General features: G+C 41.8%; 1 protein-coding gene across 3 annotated transcripts in view; it reads right to left on the bottom strand.

Annotated features, from left to right (window-relative positions):
- TANC1 (tetratricopeptide repeat, ankyrin repeat and coiled-coil containing 1) overlaps positions 1-18,786 on the bottom strand; it is a 137,881-nt gene that overhangs the window by 51,490 nt on the left and 67,605 nt on the right. For 2 of the 3 annotated variants that reach the window (XM_082197236.1, XM_082197235.1), the window contains exon 4: positions 2,181-2,285. The exons of the other annotated variant lie outside the window; for it this stretch is intronic. In XM_082197236.1, the coding sequence (XP_082053362.1) occupies positions 2,181-2,285 (105 nt within the window). The remainder of the gene's footprint in view (positions 1-2,180; positions 2,286-18,786) is intronic. 3 annotated transcript variants of the gene reach the window in all.

Genomic DNA, 18,786 nt, shown 5'->3' with positions numbered 1-18,786 from the left:
TCATTAAGAGGATACTGTAGCCTCTTCCAGCCTCTTCACACAATTGTAATGAGGAGGAGGAGGAGGAGGAGGAGGAGGAAGTGGGATAGTGGTGCAGATCCTGCCCCCACCAGGCAGGGCTGGACTTACCATAAGGCAGAGTGAGGCACCTGCTGTAGGCAATAAATGTCCCCCCTAAGGGCTCCTACTGCCCTCAGGTACAGCGAAGGATGCTGTCAAAGTAGCATTCAATTGCCTGCCTGGCTGACATTTGTACATGGAATCTCTTGTGCCTGTCACTCTGCTGATCGTCCACAGTGGGTGGGGAACAGCTCTCAAGGGAAGCCTGCAATACGGACATGGGCTTTCCCCCGATCGGGAGAATCTATGTGCTTGCAGCAAGGTCCCCTTTAGAGAGATCTCTTCTGCAAATGAAGGTAAGGAACCTGTGGAAGGAATGCCTGGAAAGGACTTGTGTGCACATTACATCACCTTTGAAATTTGATGTATGCCATGAAGGAGTAAGCTGTGGCCTTTCTGCTTGTCCGCGACATGCCACAGCATCCATACAAATGGTTGCTGCTGTGCCAAAAAATACCACTTATTGATACATCTGCCATCTCATCAATTTGCTTTAATCCATTCAGTAAGGATCTCCCTTAAAAATTAGAAATAGTCTACTCCTTTCCTTCTGAGAATGTTGATTACTGTGGAATAATCAGTTTTGTAGACAAACAAGAACTATTTATTCACATGAACTCCATACCTAGAGGTGTCATTTATTTTATGATTATATTTAGGACACTCGTGGCAAGTCTCCTTTAGTCAGAAAGGGCTTAAAACAGTCAGTTTCTTTACCATCTCTGATGTTATTGTTTTAAATCATTATGGAGATATAGTATGTGCAGGCTAATGGCAAAATGGCAGTGAAATTTGCTGCCATATGGGAGTGAGAGGATGGAGACTTAAGCCACCCAAACCAGTGAACAATGATCAGTATTTCAGGATTTATAACCTCTCTAGCTCAGAAAGCCTAGATCCACTTTGCTGAAGAGAGAGTTACTAATCAGTGGGTCATGAGAGGTGATGGATGTATAAAGCAGATACAAAACGCAAGCTTTCCACCGCAAAAAGGGGGCTTCCCTATTAAACAACAAAACTGTAGCAATATTTGACTGTCACTCCTGCATGACCAGTATGCACATGTCTGAAGAAAATAACTGAGTGAAAATAAAATGTTGGAGGAAGAAACCATCCATACAACATGCATATTTTTAAGTGTTCAGCTCCTTCAATTTGAAACCTACGAGAGATGGAACATACTTGAACTTGTTGCTTTGGAATTTGAGGGGGGGGGAATGAAACTGCAGAAAGACACAGAATTTAAGCTACAGAAGTTAGACTGGCTTGTAGAAGAAATAGCGCCATACACTTTTGTGTATATCCAAATCAAGATATGCACAAAAATGTAGGAAAGGTGCCAGGAAGGAATATTCCTAGAAACTTTCTGCACCTCCAATAAGAAGAGATGGTGAGAACTCAGGTCTTAAATTCAAAGCACAAGAAAAACAAGGGAATATCCAATTTAACTTGATGTTATAGGTTGTTTCTGTTGATGTCAATTAGGCTGTAAATCTAAAACATCACAGTGAATATGAAATCCTCATTATTATACAAATACTTACACAGCATGTTGATTGTCATTTTGCCCTGACATTCTCTGAAACTGCACTTTGTTATGTGGTAGTCAAATTTAATGAACTAGGAACTTTTCAAGAATACCAATTAACTCCAGGGTCGGGCTGCTACCAGCTTTGCCAACACAGTCATCTATTGTTATTGCTGTCTGATTTAGCAAGCATTTTAATGGCAGTGGCAAGACACAGCACTTCAACATGGCATCAGCATAACGTACTCCGTTGTTAAAACTTGAAAGCAAGTCCAGAAACGGAATTTAAACAGGCCTCTCACATTAAAAGTGACCCGCAACTCTCACACTTAATTTTGCTTGAAGACTGTGTATACATCGTTCAAGAATTTTAGACTGCTAGACATGGCACATAACGAACCTATCACAAGATCTGCAAAGCCAAGATCTGCACAAAGGGCTCAATTCTTACTTGTTTTTGTAGCCGCTTTGCTTTCAAGTCGAAGTCCAGTCATTAAGTCAAAAGGAAAGCACTCCGAACACACATGCTTACCATTCTGGTTGGGATCTGTCGGCTCCAACACTTTCCTCATTGGTACGGCGACTGCATCTCCTGGTATCCGGGGACTTTCTACATACTTGGGCTTCCTGATGGGACCTGAAATGCGGAAAGATCTCAAACTTGCCTTTTTCCCACACAGAACACAAATTACAGAGGACCAGAACAACTCTAAAAGCAGAAATGCACGTTGCAGACGGAGACAATACACACACAACACATGCTATAATAAAGACAGTGAACTCTCGTACTTCCACTCTCGCTGTCTGTTGTCAGGGGGAAAAAGCAGCAACAGCAAGCTTTAGTCAGGCTCACTTTTTGGAATGTAAACTGTGCTGTGGAACAAAAGCAGTTTCCTTGCTGCGGTGCTCTTGAATCAGCCTCCAGCCTATGTAAAGAGGGTGACTTTGACATGGTCAAAACTCACACAGCTCTGGAGTTGGCCTCTAGGCAGAGCCTCTGTTTTTCTGCTTCAATTCGAAGATAACCCTGTTTACTAGTATAATCTTTGAAGCTGGGAGGCAAGGATTACAAAGCGGACAGCTTGCAACATTAACACTCTAAATACTCCAGTCCAGCAGCTTTATATTACTGAGTACAGTATTTTTACCCAGGCGAATGACGCACAACATTGATTGTAAGACGGTGGGCAGGGCGGGAGGAAGAAAGGAGAGAAATATCTGTTCAGCTGCTACGGTAGCTCTTCAGTATCTTCAATAATAATAAAAATAAAAGAGGGAGAGATTTTGCTAACTGGTGGCTAAAATCAAACATACTATGTAATTTATAAGTGCGTCGTTCACTTTTGAGGTTGGAGTAACTGTTCATCAAAGGAGTTCATCAAATGTAAGAGAATGAATTTAGTACTTTCATTCTACTATTTAAATTATTGATAGCCGTGTGCTTTGCTAAATGCAATTGCAGGAAACATTAAATGCACAACAGAATTTCGAGCCACCAAAACACCCCCCACAATGAGAACAATACTGCCATCTAAAGGTTCTTTAGAGAAACAGAAATTGCTTTTAAGTAAGCCAACAGGCCTTATCCTAGAATTCTGCTTTGCTGGGCTGACACCAGGGCCAGTACTGTTCTTAATGTATCCCAGTTCTATTCACTTCCAGTAGCAGAGATGACAAGGGAACAAAAACTATCAGAGATAAGATTCAACGCAGCATCAGCAACTACAACCCCTCACACAAAATCCCTGGCATCTCTACCACTACCCACCAATTTTGGCATTTTAACACTGAAAATTCCTCTACAGCACCATGTTTTTATAAAAAAACCACAACCATAGACATAAGCAACAAACTGGGTTGCCATTGCCACATCATGGGTCTCTGTCATAGTCCCTCACAAACATAAAACCCTCCAAGCATGCTGCCAAGAAGATCCACCCCACAGGAGAGGACTCAGTTGCTAGCAGACTTGTGTGAAGAACCCATAGGAAGAGGCTCTGGATCTCAGTATGAAACTGATGGTTCCATATAGCTAATATAGCTCAATAGAGCTACACAGCACACACACGCACACACACTTCTATCTGTATGTGTATGACGGAATAAGCATTTTCCCATGGAGAGCTACAAAGTCATCTTAAGGAAACAGGGCCTGACTTAGATATTGTGCTGCCCGATGCAGGGACAAAATGGCAATTGCTCCCCATTCCTAACTGAACTACAAACTGAACTTGGACCTCCACTGCACTTGAGACAGCAGGATAGTTTAGGGGACCCAGAACAGGCCATACAGAACCCACAGAGGGGAATAGCCAGATTCCACATTTTCTGCCCCAGGTGGCTGCCTAATGGTTGGGCCAATCTGAAAAGGAAGGATGCACATACCACAATAGTGGCTCACTGAAGGCCACAGAAGGCACTGGTAATTCAGTGGGAAAGGGCAGCACAATTGGGAACAAAATGCAGCCTCCACGAATCCAAGCTTAGCCTTTTAGAGGAACTGCTGGCAACAATAATTTTAAATGGGGATGAGGGTGGACCATGGGCAGACCCTCCCCCCCTTATTTTTACAGATTCTTCATTGAACTGCACTTTAAATGTAAAACTCTGTAACCGATTGGTTGTTATCATTTTATTATAATCAATAATGTACATATTTAAAGAAACCAGAACCAAAACAGTAATTTTAGATGGGGAAAGGAGAGGTAGCAGAACTGTAACAGATGATCTCATACCACACAGCAACACCCCTAAGCGCAAAGCCACAGGAGTATACAAAAAGAAAGCCACAGAAGTACAGTATACAAAAAGAAACATAGGATGGGACTCTTCTAGGGTTCCAGCCTCACTCAGGTATTTGTCTGCAACAGTCCTGCCCTAGCACGCTTGCTTCCATTTTGCCCAGACTCCCTTCATTCATTAGGTTCCCATAGCTCTTAACTGTGCCAAAACAATTCTCTCTCATCCAGCTGGTGTAACTTGTGGTTTAGATTGCTCTTGAAATAATAAAGATACCCCACTTTCCAGTAAACTGTAGTAATAAAAAATTCAGCTGGCAAAGTTTGGAGAGCACAGCTTATCTTTATATGGCGAATGACGTATTACAGATCTGTGTGGAATTATAAGACAAAAGATAAAATGGAAGCCAAAGGGTTTTATGAAGCACATTATAAATTTGTGTATGTATAAACAGAGGGGGAAATAGGAGAGCTATACATATAGCTAATTACTAAAAATCACAAAGTGCCCTTTAACCATTTTAGGGATACAAAGGGATAATACTCCCAAGAACATTTGAGGAACATAAAACCACCTGGGTTTAAGACAGAAGTGGATAAATTTATTAAGGCTACCTTGTCATTTTCGGTATACTACCTTAGTTGTGGCTCACTGGATTCAGAAATCAACCACCCTCGTGAATATCACCTTATTCCTTCCACATCAGAAATTAGCAAAGATCAGGAATGTTAGATGGTAAAATAAAGGAGAAACAAATCTACCAGTGGTACACGGCATCTTATTGTTAAAGTAAGACGAATGGAACAAGAAATGATAAACGTTGAAAATGTGCACAAACCAAAGCAGCTGCCCTCCCTCCCGCCCCCGCCCCAAATGTCTGGTTCAATTGTTCAGAGATAAAAATGTATGCAAATACTATAGCCCATACAATTGAACTAACAGTAGATTATACCCTTCCTCAGAGTCCACTGCTGATGATAGTAAGTGTGGTATTCACTATTTAAACATTTATATCATGCCTTTGCCATTCAAAATGTTCCAGATCAAATCAGACAAAAATGAGTCAGGAATGCATCAAAGCAAGCAACACAGCAGGTAATCAGGAGCATAATATTCAGCAGCAAGATTTAGGAACCAGTCACAACACAAGCTTGGAGGAATAAAAATGTTTTGGTTTTTCATCTAAAGGCTACAAGAGAAGGGGGTGGTTCTGATTTCACAGGACAAGGAGTTCCGCAGCCTGGGAAAGTGGACAGGCAGGAACTTATGGGAGGGGGGCAGTGCTGTAAGTAACATGGTGCCAAGCTGTTTATGGCTTTAAAAAGATCATATCCAGGGCTTTGAACTGAGCTTGGAAATAAACTGGAAGTCAGTGTAGGTAGAAAAAACGAGTCACATGTTTCATGTAAAACAGATTATTGTTATTATGTCATTTATGTTTAAGTTTGGAATTAATAAAATATGGGTTTTTTTAAAAAAGGCTCCGGTTAGAACTCTTGCTTCCAAATTTTGGACTAGCTTATGTTTCCAAACACTTTTTAAAGGCAGCTGCTTGTAAAGACTGTTAACAGTAATCCAATTCTTGAAGCAACTATGGCATGCTTGATTACAGCTAGGTCTCACTTCTTGAGCAATGGCTGCAGCTGGCACACCAGCCGAGGTGGGCAACAGCACTCCTAGTCACAGCGGTCACCCGGCCATCCAGAAACAAAGCTGTATCCAGGAGCATTGTCAAGTTGCGGGCTCAATTCTTCAGAAGCAGTGAAACCATACCCAAACCAAACTGTATCCTCATCCCCAGGAACAGTAGTCTTGGGACTCAGCACCATTGATAAAGATAAAGCACTTTATCTGTGACACCACATGGCGCTGTAGAGTCCCATCTTTCACCAACGGGGCTTCCCTGTATGAAGTTTACAAGGCGTTTAACTGAATCACATTTTTTGATGCGTCTTGATCCAGCCTCGCTCACCTGAAGCATCAGTTTTGCCCTGATTACATCTCAGTTTGCTAGCTCACATCCAGTCCACTACCAATTCTAACCACCATTGCAAGACCTTGGCTGCCTTTCTTGAATATGTAGGAAATGAGAGTTAAAAGTTGGGTGTTGATGATGACACCGCACTTCAAAATCCCTAGACAATCCCCTCCTCCCAGCAGTTTCTTATAGGTGCACAGGAGACAGGATGTAATGTTGTGGGGCATTATAGGTCAGAGATCATGGTGCCAAGAAATAGACCCTCCAGCGTCACTGTCTCAAAAGTGTCTCTAAAGGAAAGACCAAGTCTATACAAAGCAGAACCTCTCACCAAGTCCCATTGTGCCCAGACAATCCAGAAGGATACCACTAGTCATTAGTTTCAAAAGCTGCTGATGGGTGCCGCAGAACCAACAGGGACTTTATCCAATTCACTGTGTGGCTCATCCATAAGTTCCACTAAGATTATCTCCATCCCAAGACCAAGTTGGAATGAGGCTGGGCCAAAAGTTCTCAGAGGGGCATTTTAGCTAAATCAGGGCCTACCTGGCCCCCACCACCCCGTTTTGCAGCTGTGGCGCTTTGCCTGGTAGCCAGTGGCTGTTGCAGCTCAAACAGCATCGTTATTTGGGATGTGGAAGCAAAATTACCTGGTGGCTGCAGCACCCTTACTGGTAAAGCAAGGACTGCTATTCCCTCCCTTCCTCCACCCCTGAATGTTCCTTATGACATGGTGCCAATACTTCTGGAATTGGTACCACTGTGGCAGGAAGGTAAACAGCATTTCCATGCGCTCTGGTTTCCATCGCGATGTTCTGTTGCACCAGAAGTGGTTTAGTCATGCTAGCCATGACCTGGAAAGCTGTCTGTGGACAAATGCCAGCTCCCTCACCTGAAAGTAAGATGAGCGCTGCAAACCCATAGTTGCCTTTGACTGGCCTTAACCATCCAGGGGTCCTTTAGCTTTCACTGTAGTTATTTGACGTATCGTGCTAAATAATCCCTACCTAAATCAGACTGACCATATCTGTTACTCCCTGTTCACTTTAGACTGTACTCTAAAGTTTGGCTCAAGAATTTAAGGACTGTCTTCAAAAACAGCCAGTCATAAAATCAGGGATCTAATATGTTGCACACCAGAGGTTTGCCCTCTGTGGGTTGGAAGGCGACTGGAACAGTGAAGAATGGAGGAGGTATAGTTTATTTTCTCCCCCCTCATGTGTGTAAAGGTTGCAAGATATCTGAACTCCTGAAGAAGACTCTGCTATTCTAGCATTCCATAAAGAAGTACCGTATTTTTTGCTCTATAAGACTCACCTTTTCCCTCCTAAAAAGTAAGGGGAAATGTGTGTGCGTCTTATGGAGCGAATGTAGGCTGCACAGCTATCCCAGAAGCCAGAACAGCAAGAGGGATTGCTGCTTTCACTGAGCAGCGATCCCTCTTGCTGTTCTGGCTTCTGAGATTCAGAATATTTTTTTTTCTTGTTTTCTTCCTCCAAAAACTAGGTGGGTCTTCTGGTCTGGTGCGTCTTATAGAGCGAAAAATATGGTACTTAATATTCATAGTTCAGCTCAGGGGAAAAAAACCAAATCCAAAACATAAAAGACAAGCTGGAATTAACCAAAGAGGATTTTAAAATTAAATAATCCATAATCCTCCTGTACACTGAATTCATATTATACAGAACACTGTGTTCTTAACATTCTTGTCTATGGCTTTAAAACACACACAGTGCATGGAGGTTTTATTATAACAATCTTCTCCTGCAGGAACTTAAATGTCACCCCCAAGGTGTAAAATAAAACAGCTTTATTCTTTGGGTCAGCTTAGCAGTCAATACAGCTTTATTAAAAAAAAAGCGACCTCCTTATATTTATTACCCAAGACATTAACTAGTCTAAACATAACAACTGCTTCTCCCCCCCCCCCGCCAATATGAAGAAGAAGGATCAATTTACAAAAATGTAAGGTGATGCTGGTCATTGATAATACCTGTCTGCTTTGATCTACACAGTTTTTTTAGAAGCTCTATAAAGTAGGCAAACCATTAACCCTTGTGCTCTCAACATACTAGTTCCCAAGATAAAGTGCTCAGATGATCTCGGAAAAGGGTTTCTTTGGATGAAAACTTTTGTATGTCTTGTTTATATTATGCTTCATGCTATATGTAAACATTTCCATGTTTATCTGAGGGCCTGTTATTCCAGTTGTATTTTACAATAAGTCTATGACAGGTATAAATAAATAAATCTGACCGGCTTTGATATATCACTTCATCCAAGTAAATAACGTATCATTGAAAATATGAGCATCTCTCATCTTTATCTACCGGAACTTGCGGCTGCAAGATCCACAGTTCTGCATTCTAAGTTTTCCTCTTGAGTTTCAAAGACTGCAGAAACTAAAATATTCACGTAATTTGAACAAGCTTCCTGACTTCACATGCTTTTTCACATGTTAGAATGCTCCTTGAGTTTGATGGTATATTTTAAACATCCATCAATTTAATTTTACTTGATGTAGAAGAAAGAGGAATCTGAATAGTCAGGGACTATGTTGGGGGTGGGGAGGGAGGTGGCCTTCAACATGTGGCAGGAACAATATGCCTGGCAATTTCCCAGTTGTACTCCTGGGACAAAACTTGAAGATGTTCCGTATTCTGAAACATTTTAGAGTACTTTTCTCCACATCAAATCCCAAGAGTGCCATTCATTTAGTAATTAAGTCAAAACACGGTAGCAGAGCTATCATCACCAACATTACTACAATTCAATCTTGGGTTTAAGAGATTTTCAGAAGCATGAGTTGGCTTTACAGTGTTATTTTAAAACGACACTTTTTAAAAGTATGTTACTCATCATTCTAAGAAGAAGATATTTCATAGGAGACTTGTTCGGTGTTTCAACTTCAGGCATCTGGGAAGGAGGAAAGGAGAAACAAACCCATCCCTAGAGTGTTTACATCTCTCATCAAGCAACTGGCTGATGTCTTCCTTCTAGACAGGTGGGTCAGAAGCTATGCAGGCCTGCTTCAAAGGGAAAACAGATCAGCAGGTATATATACTGGGGCATATGACCCAGCATGCACTGTCCGACCCAGCATGCACGTGGCCGACTCTGGAGTCGCGGTGCTCATTTCGCTTTATTGGCCGAGGGAGCCGGCGTACAGCTTCCGGGTCATGTGGCCAGCATGACTAAGCCGCTTCTGGCAAACCAGAGCAGCACACGGTAACGCCGTTTACCTTCCTGCCAGAGCGGTACCAATTTATCTACTTGCACTTTGACGTGCTTTCGAACTGCTAGGTTGGCAGGAGCTGGGACTGAGCAACAGGAGCTCACCCCGTCATGGGGATTTGAACCGTTGACCTTCTGATCGGCAAGTCCTAGGCTCTGTAGTTTAACCCACAAAGCCACCCGCGTCTAATAGCATGCACAAAATGAGGGTTGGGAACCTTAGACTAGGGGCCAAATGCAGCCCTCCAGATAATCTTTATCTGGCCACACCCTCTCTTCCCAGGCCACACCTCTCACTAGTTCTGCTTCACACTAAGTGCTTTTGACTGGCTGCAATATTTCTTTAAACTGAAATAACGCCTCTTGATTGTTTCCATGGGGAGAAATGGAGATGTGTATGTGGAAACCTGTGACTGCTGTGTGGGTGGACTGTAGCCCACTCAAAACCACTACCCTGTCCATCTTTTTCTCAGGCTTCACCCTGGATGGCTGTCAAGAAAGAATGCAGCCTTTAGGCTGAAAAAGCTTCCCAACTCTTGCAATAACCTAAAGCAGCTTTAGAAGTGATTAGAAACCAGGGATCGAGGAAGGAAGCACAAAGCACTCGTGCCATTAACATTTGATGGAGAACATCCCCAGAACAAGTTGCATGAGCAATTGTCAGGTCTCCTTCAGGTTCCAGGTGTTCCAGATCTAGAACCAGAAAGGGGAGACATGGGTATACATCCAAATGTGCCAGAAACAGGTGTAAAGGGTGTTCAAAACAGTCAGGGATTGGGCTTCAAGGTAGCAATAGAGCATCAAGAGGGGCACAGGCTAATGGGTTGTCAAAAACCAAACAGGGGGCAAGATCCAACAGAGGAGCAGCTTAGGTAGTTTGCCACACAATCTGAGATTGTTACTTAGCTTTCAAAGTGGAAACTCAAACTCAGTATTATTATTGGTGTTGCTTATATTTTGCATATAAATATAGAATAATTTGTACTGTATAGCTATTGGAGAATTTGTATGGCATTCTGTGGTTTAAAGCAAATGCCTTGTGTTTGTTTTCTTTAAATATTAATAACATTCTTCTTTAAAGAAAAATAAGCCTGACTGTAGAATTCATGGCAGGCAAGAAGTCGGAAATTTAGATTTGCATTACCACAGTAAGGGGAAAGGACTGTTTCATTTCCCCATCACTCAGTGTTAAGGGAACTGGGAAGATAACAGTACATAAAGAATGAGTTTCTGCCTCAAGCACAGTCCTACTCTGGCTTACTGCATCCCTTCCAGCTCAGGTGTTGACAACATGTTCCCCCTCCTACATGATGAGTGTCTGATGCTGATGGTGCTGTTTATATATGGCCAGATTCTTCAAGATAATAAATCAAGGTGAGCAAATAAGTCTTGCGTTTGATTCTGCACAGCAAAATTATTTTGCCCTTGGCTTTACTCTTTGATCGTATAAACAAAAGTTCAAGCTACACACACAAAGGTTTTAAAGCAGATAAACTTTTCACAGAAGTGCTCCTTTATTTTGTAATACTAGAACTGTTTAAGTTAGCTGAGGCAATTAACGCCACATACACACTATCGTATGTTTAATCTCCTGATGCAGATTATAATCCCCACCTTCATCCAAAAGCATACACTCTGTGAGCATGAAAGATTAAAAGATGTTAAGAGGCAAGTAATCTGCACTGAGAGATTTTTCAGTTGCGTATTTTCAGTATTTGGACATTCTGATGCAAAGAAAGATCAGTAAAGCAACTCGGCTTTGATCTTTGTACATTTTGCAATGCAATGAAAGACACATGCGAAAAAGACAGGATTTTATCAGCATAAAAAACCAGCAGAGGGTGCTATTCGATACTTATTAGAACATGAATAAAAAGCAGCCGCAAGGCCTGTTTAGAATGAAAGCAACTCCAAAATGCACTCCCTCTAAAATGCAAACCACATCCTTTCAAAAGACAATCGTTCTGGCCTATGTACGGCAAGTAATACTATAATTAGATACAGTACACAAGAACAATGATGGGCAACCATTTTAAAGCAGGGTTACATTAATAAGCAAGAGATGGTGAAAAGGCAATTCTAAAAATGAAAGAGTTGTGATTCTGTCATTTGGAGTTGCGTAGCTTCCCTTTACATGTTTTTCATAGCTGCAGAAACAGAGGAAACGCAGTGCTGAGGTCACATTTTCCTTTAGTTTTTAAAAGCAGCCACTAGCATTCTCAAAGGAATGTATAAACACACCATACCAAGAGCTGCACATACTTGGGGACTTCTCAAAAACAAAAAAAAGCAACTGAGGAGGCCACACTCTCACAAATGAAAAATCTGAGAATTCAGAACAATGGAGCAGTAGTGAAGGGACCTGAATATACAAAAACTTCCAGAATCAGTCATTAAATTCCACCGCTCAACTAAAAAGTAAACAGATCATTATATCCCATGTGAGATGTGCAAGCAGAGAAAGGTGAAACTTAGGAGCATCATGGCGACTTTGATTAAGCCATTTACTGTCAAGAAAAACATTCATCGCCATCCATGCCTACGCACAACAGCGCCTCTCCCAGCGACCCGTTTCGACCTCTGGACAGACCTCCAGAATGGATTATGGTCGCAGGTAGAGGTTCCACTGTACAAGGATAGCGCCAAGGCCATTTTCTTAAATCTGAGTCCCCCAAAATAGGGGGCGTCTTATAGACAGAAAAATATAGTAACTCACTGTTTAGCAACAAAGTCAATGGCCTGATTTGCACACCATGGTAATCCAAACTATGGGTTACCAGGTAGATAGCATGAATGTTCAGGTTCCCAGAAAGGGGCCTGCAGCTGCCTTGCTCCTTCTCAGTCTTTTTTCCCCCTTTTTTTTCTTTTTTTACTCCTGCTCCATGCTGAGCTCTGGTTTGGCTTAACTTGTCAGCAGAACCCTGATGCATGGTTAAGCTCTCTCCTCAACTAACCATGAGTTGGAGCCAAGGAGCAAATTAGCTAAGAAATCTTCTCTGGGAATCTGCATGGTGCCTAACAGTGACTTGTGAACCAGATCAATGGGACTTAGAAGTACTGTATTTAACTTTGACTTAATTAACAATGGGGCTTACTTCTGAACTCATGTATAAAACTGCACTGAATCAGTAAAGATTCAAATTAGGATTAAGATAACCTTACCAACATGGTAAATTGGTCGTGTGATACATGTTTGCTTGTGCATAAGAATTAATGCAAATAGGATGCATACATTCTATCTGGTACAAAGAATGGGAGATTTATCAAGGGGTAAGGTTTCTCCGCATTTTTCACTTAGAAAATAAGCTGTCTGTTATTAATACAGAGGAGACACTGAACGTGAAAGGTGTTCTATGAAGTACAGTCGTACCTTGGCTGTCAAACAAAATCCGTTCCGGAAGTCCGGTTGACTTCTGAAAACATTTGGCAACCAAGGCATGGCTTCTGATTGGCTGCAGGAGCTTCCTGCACGTAATTGGAAGCCGCATCAGATGTTCGGGTTCCAAAGAACATTCGCAAACTAGAACACTCACTTCCGGGTTGCGGTGTTTGGGAGCCTAGATGTTTAAGTCGCAAGGCATTCAGGATCCAAAATACGGCTGTACTTAGCTTTATAGCTAGAGCAGTCTTTTTAGGCACTGCTCAGCTTCCCTGCTTTTTCTTCATGAAAACAAGTATTCAGGTTCTGGCTAGGCAGACAACAAGTTTTACAACTTCTTTTTCTAAAGAAAAACTGGCAGCTTGTTTACTTCAGACTGCTTGACAGGTACTACTTTCCAAAGAGTACATGGAGTGTCTAGTATATTATTTAATGTTTTAGAAATGTTTCTAGATTCTTGTTGTCCAGTCATGCCACATTAAAGGCAATGTAAATATAGTCTGAAGCTCCTGGTGTCCCTTCCTTGGAAGATGAGTTGGATAGCTACAAGAGACAGAGTCTTCTCTGTGGTATCCTTCCCAGAGAGGCTTTTTTATGATATCTTTTAGGTGCCAACTTAAATACTATTATTCTCTTTGGGTTTTTTCGTGAGTGACCGACATAGTATTTTTGTTATTTTGCTGTAGCTGGCTCAATTTCTATCTTACTTTTTTTTTTTTTTTACAAGTTGTTAATTTAAATGGCTTTTATTGGATATCATTTTATTTTGTTGTAAGGTGTCCTAAAGGCCTTGCAGTAGAAAAGCAGCAGTTTGGGTTTTGTTACGAAGTATATTTTATGGCAACACTTAATAACACAAATCCAAATATTTTGTAGATGAAATTCAACAAGGTTCAGAGACTCTGCCTTTTCCCGGACTGTGAAAGTATATCCTCGTAAATTTAACTACATGCACATGAGCAGTCCCTACTTGACAAAAAGGCTGTTAAGCCATGGAAACCTAAGTGCTAAAGGAAATATTTGCAGGGATAGGAATCCGTAACACCCTGCCCGTTATGTGGGCTAGATCTCTCACATCCTGTTTGATTGCAACACAGACCAGTACTCCAATAAAAGCAGAAACACTTTTTATCTTACCCATGTGGGAAGAAAGAAAGAGTGAACACAACATCTTCCAAGCCAGCAAATGGACTTCCCCTTATAACCAAGCCCAGAATATTGCATACATTTTAGCCGGAAGAGTTGGCCAAAAAGAAAAGTTCAGTTTTGACTGAAGGCTTATGCACACAAGCATGTCTAAAAAAGAATATTCAAAAGCTCTTCTTTTCAGAGGTCTGATGCAGAAATAATTCTGCCAATAACGTAAGCATCAAAATGAGATAACTTGGTGCAATATTAAGTTGGGTGGGGAGACAGCATCAGGATTGTTGTTGTTGTTTAGTCGTGTCCAACTCTTCGTGACCCATGGACCAGAGCACGCCAGGCACTCCTGTCTTCCACTGCCTGCTGCAGTTTGGTCAAACTCATGCTGGTAGCTTCGAGAACGCTGTCCAACCATCTCATCCTCTGTCGTCCCCTTCTCCTTGTGCCCTCCATCTTTCCCAACATCAGGGTCTTTTCCAGGGAGTCTTCTCTTCTCATGAGGTGGCCAAAGTATTGGAGCCTCAGCTTCACGATCTGTCCTTCCAGTGAGCACTCAGGGATGATTTCCTTAAGAATGGAGAGGTTTGATCTTCTTGCAGTCCATGGGACTCTCAAGAGTCTCCTCCAGCACCATAATTCAAAAGCATCAATTCTTCGGTGATCAGCCTTCTTTATGGTCCAGCTCTTTCTTCCATACATCACTACTGGGAAAACCATAGCGTTAACTATACTGACCTTTGTTGGCAAGGTGATGTCTCTGCTTTTTAAGATGCTGTCTAGGTTTGTCACTGCCATTGCTTTTCTCCCAAGATCAGGGTTGTAGGAACTGGAAAAGAGAGTTTAACTCCTTTTCTCCCTTCTGAAAATCCCCCAATCATCAGGACCACAGTGGGTAGAGGGGTGCAGTGAGCCCTGATGCAGCTTTCCCTCTCCCAGCTGCTACTCACATTTCTAAAAACATGCTCATGAATTGTGCCTTCTCTAGTTTGGCCTGAAAGAGCAGGAAGCAGGCATGAACTCACACACTCTTTCCCCCTCTGTATTATGAATTTCCTCCTCCTTAACAGCTGTCCACTGAAGTCTGCAAACCCATTTGAATGGCTGGTTTTAAACGATTCTGCTTTAAATTATTATTCTTCAGGAAGAATTGTGTATTATGCTATAAGTGCATAATAATAATAATAATAATAATAATAATAATAATAATAATAACAACAATAATAATAATAATAAATTTTATTTATATCCCACCCTCCCCAGCCGAAGCCGGGCTCAGGGCGGCTAACAACAATCAAAAAATCAAATAATCACACAATCTAAAAATATTTCATTATAAAAATTAATTAAATCAAATTGATGGCAACCAATTAAGCAAAGTTCTGTGCAGGTTGCCAGAGGAGGGAGTCAGGCTGCGCCCTGATCAAAGGCCTGGCGGAACAACTCTGTCTTGCAGGCCCTGCGGAAAGATGTCAAATCCCGCAGGGCCCTAGTCTCTTGTGACAGAGCATTCCACCAGATTGGAGCCGCAGCCGAGAAGGCCCTGGCTCTAGTTGAGGCCAGCCTAACCTCTCTGAGGCCTGGGACCTTGAGGATGTTATTATTTGCAGACCGTAGGTTTCTCTGTGGGGCATACCAGGAGAGGCGGTCCCGTAGGTACGAGGGTCCTAGGCCGTATAGGGCTTTAAAGGTTAAAACCAGCACCTTAAACCTGATCCTGTACTCCACCGGGAGCCAGTGCAGCTGGTATAGTACCGGATGAATGTGATCTCGCAGCGAAGACCCCATAAGGAGTCTCGCCGCGGCATTCTGCACCTGCTGGAGTTTCTGGGTCAGTCTCAAGGGCAGCCCCACGTAGAGCGAGTTACAATAATCCAGTCTGGAGGTGACCGTCGCATGGATCACAGTGGCTAGGTCAGGGCGAGAGAGATAAGGGGCCAACTGCTTAGCTTGGCGGAGATGAAAAAATGCCGCCTTTGTTATAGCTGTAATCTGCGCCTCCATAGAAAGGGAGGTATCGAAGATTACACCCAAACTCTTAACGGACGGTGCTGGCACTAATTGCACCCCCGCAAGAGATGGCAGTTGCCCCCTCAATCCCATATCGTCCCGCCCCAGCCAGAGGGCCTCTGTCTTCAAAGGATTTAACTTCAACCGGCTCCCACGTAACCATCCAGCCACAGCTTCCAGACATCTGGTCAGTGTGTCTGGGGCCGAGTCAGGATGGCCATCCATCAACAGATAGATGTAACCGTCCAACATTTTGACTTCACCCCAAAGGCACACCCCTCTATAGTCTCCCGAGACAAACGGATGCAAACAATGAACTCAAAGTGAGCAAATTAAAATACTACATAAATAAGATGGCATCTTACCCAAACTAATATAGGTTTTTAAAAGACAAACATTATATTTAACTTGTAAAATACACAAGATGAGACTCCAATGTTGTACCAGTGGATCTCCTAGAACTTGCCTTTCTCCTCCTTCCCCGACCTCCATGTCCCCAAATCTACTCCAGAGGGTCCCCCAATCCTGTGGAGCATATTTTTGGGATGCATGAGGGTTGCAGGGGAGGAGCAGAGGAAGGGTATGTGCAGTGTAGATGGAAGTATGTTGTGCAAATGGAACATCGCAACCAAATAATATCTCTAGTATTTTATTATGGCCTAAATATAACAGAGTCTGGTATACTAAAACTCATTGCTTTAAATGGGTCTAATAAGCTTACCTCTGTGCTGGATTTAGGCCAATAAAATTAAGATAAATAACACTAAGGGTGGTTTTTTTGTAAAAAAAAAAACCCACACAAATTAACAAGAGATGGAGGGGGGATCAAATGTAATGCACTTTCTCTTGGGTGCACACATCAAAAAAGAGAGAAAGAAATAGCACAAGTTGGACTTGTCATTACTGGCAACTCAAGGGTGTTGGGATCTGATTTCATCACAGCTATAAATTCTCGTTGACAAGGCCAACTTTTCAAAAGCCAGCAGTCCCCCCCCCCCTAAACCACACCTAATTCAAGCGGGACACTAAAATACAGGTATTAAATGTAGTGCTTCCCTTTCATCTTGACTAGAAAAGACCACTTTTATGTTTCAAAACTACATACTTGAATTTTAATATTTTTAATATAAGTGACATTTGCAAAAGTATGCTGAAGTAGTTTGTTGGGAAATGCTGTAGAGAGAAGCACTACATGTCCAAAAGTAATAACTTATTTATTTCTTATAATAAGTGGTTGCTTAACAGAAATCAGATAAATGAAAATCCAGGACTGTATTATGTATAGAGTAATCACTAAGAATTATGCAATCTTGTTAAACAGGGTCCTTGACACTGGCTGAATGTGTGAACAACATGAGACAAAGACTTTCAGGAAATCCCAAGTTGTTAAGTTTTTTTAAGTCCTTAAGATACAAGAAGACTCAAATAATGTCAATAAAGAAAATTGATAGGACAAAGTAACCAGGGGAGTGAAAACATACTATTGTTAGTGCTAGCCGAAATACAATCCACCAACAGTGAAAAAAAATAGATTTAAAAGGACATGAAAAATATATAAAATACTATTTTTGAAAAGTCACCTACAGTCTCTGCTATGCATCCTTTCTCCAGTTTCACAATATTTTAATATGCATTGGCTACTTCCTTTCATCAAAACGAATTTATTAATCAGGCAACAAAACAGGTTGCAGCCAAACAGAAACATATGAGCATAAATTATACATAAGAATTATACAGGGGGAAAAACATGCATTAAAAAATCAGAATCTTAGATCTTGAGAGAGGCCACATGGCCTTGTCTAAGTTGAGTTGCATTCACCGTGAATTTAGCCGGACAACAGATATTTAATCTTATCCCTATCTCGGTAGTTTGCAACCACTACCAAAGATTGCTTGAAATATTTTTGCCTGTATGCTTCCTGCCATTTGCAGAACATCAAATAGCTTATGGTATCCTCTACTCACGGGCTACTGCAGACACGAAAGTGCAGACCTCTGGGGATTTTCTTAAATCTCCCCAAAATTAGACTTCATAGTCTGAAAATACGCAGAGTTGTGGGCACTTTTCAGAGAAAATGTGCATTTAGCTCAGATAAGTATTTCTCTTCCCCATGGTGTGATGATTTCAAAGCGGGGAAAGTGCTGGAAAATCTGTATAAAGTAATGGCATCCCTTCCTGTTGTGCAACAGATTTTGGAACAGTGCTTTAATATTTTGTCAGCTAAGTGGGATTTTGGTAGTGAAAAGGGCATCTGGATCAAATCCGTATTTCCTTGATAATAGTTTATTGTTAGCTAGCTAGGAGTTTGGGGAGGATGATTGAGAGTGTTCCACCATACATTATTTTACCCGTTTATTTACCAAATATCTCCGTTTAAAAAATAAGAAGACAGTCCTTGAAATGAAATATGAAATTGGCACTAATCCCGCTTCTCCCCACAGGTACGCTGTGGGCATTCCTGGTGGGAGATTCAGTAAAGCACAACTGTACTTCTTTCAGATGTTTGGACTTTGAAATGCCCCCAGATTTCTGCCCCATATATCAACCTTAGCAGCAAAAACTTTTAGAGCTGGCAGCCCAAGATTCCCCACCCTTCACTCTGGCAAATTTCAACACCTACTGCATTGAACTTTGGGCATTCAGTTTATTTTCCTGCC

The sequence above is a fragment of the Podarcis vaucheri genome, assembly GCF_965113315.1.
Source record: "Podarcis vaucheri genome assembly, chromosome: 1".
NCBI classification, from domain to species: Eukaryota; Metazoa; Chordata; class Lepidosauria; order Squamata; family Lacertidae; genus Podarcis; species Podarcis vaucheri.
This window is presented reverse-complemented; position numbering and strand designations above follow the sequence as displayed.